Genomic DNA, 8007 nt, shown 5'->3' on the forward strand with positions numbered 1-8007 from the left:
CTGAGAGCCTCCGTAGCTCAGTCAGTACAGACGAAGCCCTTTGGTCGGAAAAGACCCGAATTCGATTCTCGTCAGTGAGGTGAGGAGCCTTTATCTGGTCTCTTTCGATCAAAGGTGAGTTAGTCAGTCTCATACGGAGGTAAGGGGGGGATTTCACCAGGAAAATCGGGGATTTTCACCCCCCACTCATCTACAGACATAGGACTCCTAGAAATAGGATTGACCGACCTATACAGTGCAATTTCCGGTTTCGAATCGCAAGAGGCCACGAAACCTAATACGTAAAGGAAGAAGAAGAAGATTACCTGCATAAAATAACCAGCTGAGATTCACATAACCAATTTTGATAGAAGGTTAAATACCGCTTTCCTTCAAAATGTTATTTAGTAGATGATAAATAACAGCGGAACAGATCGTTTATCCGATTTCACATCAAACCATTTTCTTATACCCTTTTCAATTTTTATCTCCTTAAATTTAATTAAGATTAAGAACCGGAACTTTCGATCCGGATCTTAAAAGACCCTTCTTTTCACCACTAACTTGAATACAGTATATTTCAGCATTTCAGATCGAATAAAAATAAATAAAAAAAAACAAAGAACAATAAAAAATATTTATAATATTAACCGCATTATAAGAATGCAAATATTGTTTATCAGAAACATTATAATAAAACTCAAATTTTCCAACACCCAGACTGTAATCGACTCATCTCGTCTGAGTTCAATTTAAACGACGTTTCTATTCTACTTAAAATAGCAGATAAGATGTACTGTAATTCCAGACCATGGGCACATTTTTTCTCCGTGCAGCTGTAGTTCCATACTCTTGGGACAAACTACCAGTACAGTCATTTTGAATTTATGATATTCACGTATTAAGCGGATTTCTGTTTATTTCATCAAGTGGAGTGTATGTGCTTAAATATGCATGCATTCCTGGTATGTGGCAAACATTCTAGAAAACTAGAATATTCGAGTAATTTAAATAATGTACATTTACTATTTAAAAGAAAGTTCGGAAACTAAACTAAAAAATAAAATATACTAAGAAAAATGGCTATAATTTCATAATTTCAAAATAAAATTTAAGTATAAGAAAACACCTTTTCTTGTATAGTATGACTTAAAGTTTAATTGATCTAAAGCAGAGGTATTGTTTGTTGTTGAGTGGGGAATCAATCGACCGTGAGATGCGGTGATTGATTTTCAATCCAATACCCTTGGAGGGTAATGGATAGCAATGCTGTAGCCAATGAAGTTCTAACTGAGGCTCGGCTATTGCTGTTACCCTCCTGCCATGATCAGAGCTTTAATTAATAGCTCAATAACACCTTATCCCTACACTGTCCTCTACAGATAATGGGGATTATGAAAAGCATTCTTGCTTCGCCCCTTTAAGCCAGTCCTTATAAGGACTATTGTTTGTTGGAGACAGATCCATTTCCCCAATATTCTCTGACCAGGGCCTTGCTCACACAGATGTAGACAAAGCAGACGTTATAGCATACAACAACTTACAGGAGCAATGCAAGCCTTCGTATGGAAACCTTGACTTTGACCACATATATAAGATTCACAGCAATGTCAGACACTCACTCAAAATTCCTATCACCAGCACTGACCATACTGCACCAACATCACCTGCTGAGATATATGACATTATTAAAAAAATTAAAGAACAAAAAAGCTCCTGGGCCAGACGGCATTATTAATCGGGTGATTAAACTTCTGCCCCGAAAAGCAGTAGTGCACCTGACCAGTATAATAAATGCAATTTTAAGATTTCACTATTTTCCTTCCACCTGGAAACTGGCTAAGGTAATTCCTATACATAAGCCAGGCAAAGACCCACACCCACCGCAAAATTATCGTCCAATCAGTCTTATCTCAAATCTGGGTAAGGTTGCAGAGAAGGTCATCCTCTCACGACTCCAAACCTCAGTAAATGACCTAAACATCCTCCCTAAAGAGCAGTTTGGTTTTAGGCAACACCATAGTACTACCCAGCAAATCCACAGAATTGTCGAATACATCACTACCAGCTACAACTGGCATCAGTGCACAGGCGCTGTTTTCCTAGACTTATCCAAAGCATTTGACAAAATCTGGCATTTTGGACTCCTGCACAAACTTATCTCAGCCGGTACCACACTAAAAATGGTTCATTTAATCCATTCATATCTTCAGAATAGATCAATGCAAGCAAAAATCAACTGTTCTACATCCTCCAAGCGCCACATCTTTGCTGGAGTGCCGCAGGGATCTCTACTGGCTCCATTGCTGTTCTTTATATACATGTCAGACATCCCGCACAATCCGATGACTTCCATTTTTTTGGTCCTGTATGCGGACGATATGGCAATACTAACCAGATCTCTCAGACCCCATTTCATTACCAGAAAGCTTCAAGAAAACCTTCTAAAGCTGGAGGGTTGGTTCTCTAAGTGGAGATTAGAAGTCAACCCCCAGAAAAGATCAGCCGTTCTTTTCTCAAAAAGGCCAATGTCTCCTGTAGGAGATGTGTTACTATTCATTACTAAAATTCCCTGGCAGACAGAAACAAATTACCTGGGTGTAATTCTCGACAAAAAAGCTATCTTTCAATCAGCACACTAAGTCTGCATGCACAAAGGCATCTAAAGCCATAGCTCAGATCATGATCAGAGCTTTAATAGCTCAATAACACCTTATTCCTACACTGTCCTCTACAGATAACGGGGAAGATGAAAAGCATTCTTGCTTCGCCCTTTTAAGCCAGTCCTTATAAGGACTATTGTTTGTGGTCTGTTCAAGCAACATTCTCACACTCGAGTTACAATGTCTTTCTTCTCAATAATTCGTTAGAGTATGACAACAACAAATGCATAAATGATATCTAATAAAATATAATAAACGTGATGTAGGGGAAATAAGTGCCATATTCACAGGTGAAGGGTAAAAATAACTCTAAAAAGTTCTTTTGTATACGTTAAGCGAATATATCCTGCCATATTGATTTATAGCAAACCAAAAAATAAACCATCCATTTTGTTTGCTTCTTCGACAAGATTAATGTCACTATGACGTATAATTTTGCTTTTCTTGTGAGTTTTCAAAGTTTTCTCTTTTTTTTTTTTTTCCTTTCTAAAGAAAAATTTCGAGTTTTTCGTGTAAAAGGAGTTTTTGGACAGCCCGCTGATGGAAAACGCACAACACTCAAAATCATCTAAAAGGTTTTCCATCAAGTTTGAATTCATTAAAGAAAATATGTGTGTCCACCTTTGAAAAATGTCATGTGCTGTGTTAGACGTAGATGGGTAGATTTTCAAGATGTTGATATATCAAATACATTTCATCCTCTTTGAAGATAAAATATTGCTGGAATTCTTCGGAGTATCGCACTTAACTTATCTCTGTAAGTCAATACTCACCTGTTTAAACATTATCGTCTGTTTGTGGCCTACCGGGAATAGCGGATAATAATAATGCATGGCTGTTTCTTAAGGTGAACGACCTCAAAGGGGTTGCTATCGGCTCACGAACTTCGTGTAGTCTCCAAATACATTAGACTTTTGCACAAAAGGCGAGCGTCATTTGGAAGGCCACAAGGGAATTTTAAACATTAGCAAATTTTGCAATATACCTTAACGTCTCTAGTAAATCACGTGGAAGCTTACCGATATTGACACAGGTGGCGGTATATGCGCGCCAATGACTTCAATTGTTGCTTTAATGTCAGGCGATAGTTTGCACTACAAAAAGAATCATTATTTTTATTATCCAGTGTTTTTTTTTAAGTCAATTAATCACGACAAATTTATAGTTCCTATTTTTATTACTTAGTGTTTCTTTTTTAGTCAATTAATCATGGCAGACGAAGAAGAGTTTGAAATCTTTAGATTCTGTGCTTTGTGTTTAACACAGACTTTTTTTTTTTTTTGCTCTCTCACAAAACGGACAAACTGGCCTGTGCCACAGGTAATTGATAAACGAGATAGAACCAAAGAGCCCAATTTGCAATCATTCCTTTTATATCAATAATGCAAAATAAATCATTTGATGAAAAGAATCAGAGGTTGTTCTACATTTTGATGTATCACAAATCCGATATTTCAACTCTAACTTTGAAAGTGTCCCTCCTCCAATTTGTATCATGTTAATTATTCCAAATAATGTCACGATATTATAAAAGAGAACCAAGAAATGGAGAATGTGATAGCAGAATATTATGATTTTAAATCAGACGTTATTTTGCAGATTGCCAATGTGCAGACAGACCTGGTGCAATCAGCTGAGTTACAATTAGAGCCAATTGGCAAAATACCAGAGAAAGCTAAAGGAAATAAAAAAAAAAAATTTAAAAAGCACCCATTTGACGTCTGATGATTTCGTTATGCGATATTTTGTTTGAGGAAGAAAGAAAAGAATCAATGAAATGTATCGCTTCAAGAAAGGAGTCTAACTTAACAAATGCAAAAATTTCTTCTTTTTTTTTTCACATCTTAAAAAAAGTCTTCTTAGTAGAGTTTAATTTTCTTTTACTTTCTCTGCACTCCCTGAAGAGTGATTGATCATCAAAGTAAAGCATCTGGAGCTAATGGTATTTTTAAAACCGTCCCTTAAGGGCATTACATACATCCAAAGTGTCTACGAGATCTGTGCTAAGGAGATGATGATTCTTAGGAGGCAGGGGATCCTCACAAAGCAATTATTTCAAGATATTCGTGTGACAAGATTCAAATTATTCCAATACTAAGTTAAAAAAAAAATCATGAAAACACTTGCCAACTGCTAAGTATTTTAGTTAGTAAGGGTAGCAAAATGCACATTAATTAACAATGAACGGCAGGCAAAGCCTATTTCGATAGAATATCACTTCTACACTGCTGAGTAAAAAGTCAAGGTTTGCTTTTTAAGATTTTAATGATGTGACAGCAATTTTAAGATATATATATATTTCTTTTCTTTTCTTTTTTTTTTTTTCCCTACAGGAAACCAATGTATTCATCATCGCTAAAATAGCTGTTAGTTCGATATATGACCAATCAATATCAGTAACTTTTTCTAAAACAATATTTCAGCAATCACCGATGAGAATAGTATTTTATTAGCTCGTACACCATTCTTATCTGACTCCTGATGAAGTCGAGAAGACGTACGGCATACTACTTACAGACAACAATGGGGTCAACATAGGCGTAGTCTACCAAAACACTCACTGAGCTCAGACTCACTGAATTTCTATATCCGTACGAGAATGGAAGTGCTCAAATGACAACCTGCTTTACGATAAAGAATTGATATTCTATTCTACCAAAAACTATATAAATTGTTTCCAATAACTGTATCACGTACACAGTCATCACTTACTCATTAATTGCATTATTAAAATATATTTTAAGTATATATTTAATATTTAGGTGTATTTATACTAAACTATGATTCTTCTTACATTTTAATACTTTTTGAAAAGTTCTATTTTTTATTTTTTTATTTTTTCTCTTTCTCCATTTTCTAATAGACATAATTTATATTTAAGCAAAAAGCAAACGATCATGTACTAAAAACAAAATCTATAAATTTTTAAATAATCTGCTATATCTAGAAAAATCAAATTATTATTTCATCTTCTGTTTGTAAGTATAAGTCATTGAAACGACAAATTAATTTTGCTTTTATCATAAATACTTGAGGTATCGTCCGCAATTTAGTTTTATTTAAATACTTTAACTTATTGTTTGTTTGTTTTAATGTAAATCCTACCCATAACAATTATAAACCTACTGCACATAATAGTACGCAAACTAAGTGTTAGATGTCGCTTCTTTTTTGGTTTTAAATATCTGTATTTTTTCATATACATTTATATTGTAAATAAAATAAACATTAATTTTTTTATGTTTTCATTCAGTTTAGAATAGCTTATAATTTATAAAAAGAACAAATGACGAAAAATAAAAAAAAGGTATAAATAATTAATATATAAATGATATATAAAACAATTGAAAAAATGTATGGATGAGATTGATTCATTCAATCCCTTACAATACCCTTGGAGGGTAATGGATGGCAATGCTGTAGCCAATGAAGTTCTAACTGAGGCTCGGCTACTGCTGTTACCCTTCTGCCATGATCAGAGTTTTAATAGCTCAATAACACCTTATCCCTACACTGTCCGATACAGATAACGGGGAAGATGAAAAGCATTCTTGCTTCGCCCCTTTAAGCCAGTCCTTATAAGGACTATAAGAAAAAATGTATTCCTTCATTTAGAAGCATAATAGGTCCAAAAAGAGGAGAATGTTTTGCATCTAGTTGGGATAATATGAGAAAATGCATGCCAAAAAAACAATTCTTTTTCTTTAGATAAAAATAAGAAGCTAGAAGTAGTTTTAATACTTTTTCCGCCACAAAAATAATCGATGGTCAGTTATATTATGAAGTTTCTTAAAATGTATTTCAATTTTTTTTTTCTTTCTTACTCAATTATATTTCGAGGTGACATTGTATTTGTTATAACTAACTACAAACGAATTTTTAAATGGAAATAAGTTTAAAAAAAGCGTCATTTACTGCAATTTGAGAAACTACTTTTCGACAATGCCATAGAAAACAACAGACGCATCCTATTTGAAACTGTAAAAACATTCACTGATCGATGTGGCAGACGGAGCCATAACTTGAAACTTGGCCAACATTTTAACATAAAAATGCAGTAGATTTTTACCCCAGAAACTGTAGCATAAAAGGAGAAAAACTCGCTAAGCGATGGCTTCAAGGTTATATTAATATGCAGTGGAAAAAGTATATAACAGTACGGTTTATTCATGCATTAAGGGAGCCATGACGAAGCAATATTAAAATGATTGTTTCAAAAAAATAATCAAGCCACAAAGCAAGCTTCGAGAGGAGTCAAAGGAAAGCCTACGTTGTAAATAACAGTGTCTTGTTGTCCTAGTTGAAATGGCGCGGGTTTTATAAACGGTTATCTATACCTTTGTACGTTAGTAACTTTTAAGGAGGCAACGGACTTCCGGTCCACAGCCAGGTGTGGTCTGGTGCGTCAACGGAAGTCTACACCTGCCTTAGATGAAAGTTGTACACTTACCTGTCACCAATATCACTAGAAGAGTTGCCACGACTACTAATTGCCGGTTCATCCTAGATCCGACCCAGTAACAAGGTAAAAAGTGGTAGTTCAAAACTTGGCAAGTCCGTCTAACACCATATCGCCACTCGCCAATGGCACCTGTGGCCAGCCAGCCTACATTCCAAACAACCAACAGACGCTCGACGCTAACCAATCAGCTTACAGCAGACGAACATCTACGCGAGTACGTGTAAACAGGCTGAGCTACAGTGCGAGGTAGGGGAAAGAGAGAGAGAGAGAAAGCGAACCCAAATCAGGCGGTAGATAGTTCGAACTGTCGGATATATAATCAAGTTTCGTGACTCACGTAGTACACCGCCCTACGAAAATATGAATCGAAACTTTAGAGTTGATTTGGGATGTGATTTAAGGATTTTTAGTTGTTATTATTATAATAATTAATTTTATTTTTTGAAAGTTGGAGTTTGCGTTTTGTTCTTGTGTCGTCTGCGTGTTTCAAATATAGCCAATGAGTGCCGATGGGTGTTAAAGAAGGCTTTAAATATTCTAGAGTTATGTGGAAATCATGGAGTTGTTACGCCATACTTAGAATTAATAGGTTAAGTTGTAAAAGGGAAGTAGACACACGTGGATGACAATAAATCACGGGCGTTGCTTTTGGGGTATAGTGCCATTTGTTTGTACACAACTGGTCTTGTAATAAGAATCCTTATTGACATTCTCGTTTCGTATTTACGACTGGTGATTTTATAAATTTTATAAAAATAAATAAAATAAAATAAAGAACAACACTTATTTTTACCTTAAAGAGTATATTCTATATCGTAGTAAATAAACTGTATACATTCGATTCAAATTAACTATACGTGTTTATTATTATTATTATTAATAATAATTTCACCTCTTAGAAGA

At 34.9% G+C, this 8007-nt stretch overlaps 1 protein-coding gene across 1 annotated transcript in view; it reads right to left on the reverse strand.

The window, feature by feature from the left end:
* Positions 1-7246, reverse strand: part of LOC150099272 (UPAR/Ly6 domain-containing protein bou-like) — a 68072-nt gene extending 60826 nt beyond the window's left edge. The window contains exon 1 of the mRNA XM_090403824.1: positions 7093-7246. Coding sequence (XP_090259950.1) covers positions 7093-7144 — 52 coding nt within the window. The 5' untranslated portion in view covers positions 7145-7246. The remainder of the gene's footprint in view (positions 1-7092) is intronic.
* Between the last annotated feature and the right edge of the window lie 761 nt (positions 7247-8007).

This window comes from Typopeltis vanoorti, chromosome 14 (assembly GCF_054136105.1).
Source record: "Typopeltis vanoorti isolate ZY-2024b chromosome 14, IOZ_Tvanoo_1.0, whole genome shotgun sequence".
NCBI lineage: Eukaryota > Metazoa > Arthropoda > Arachnida > Uropygi > Thelyphonidae > Typopeltis > Typopeltis vanoorti.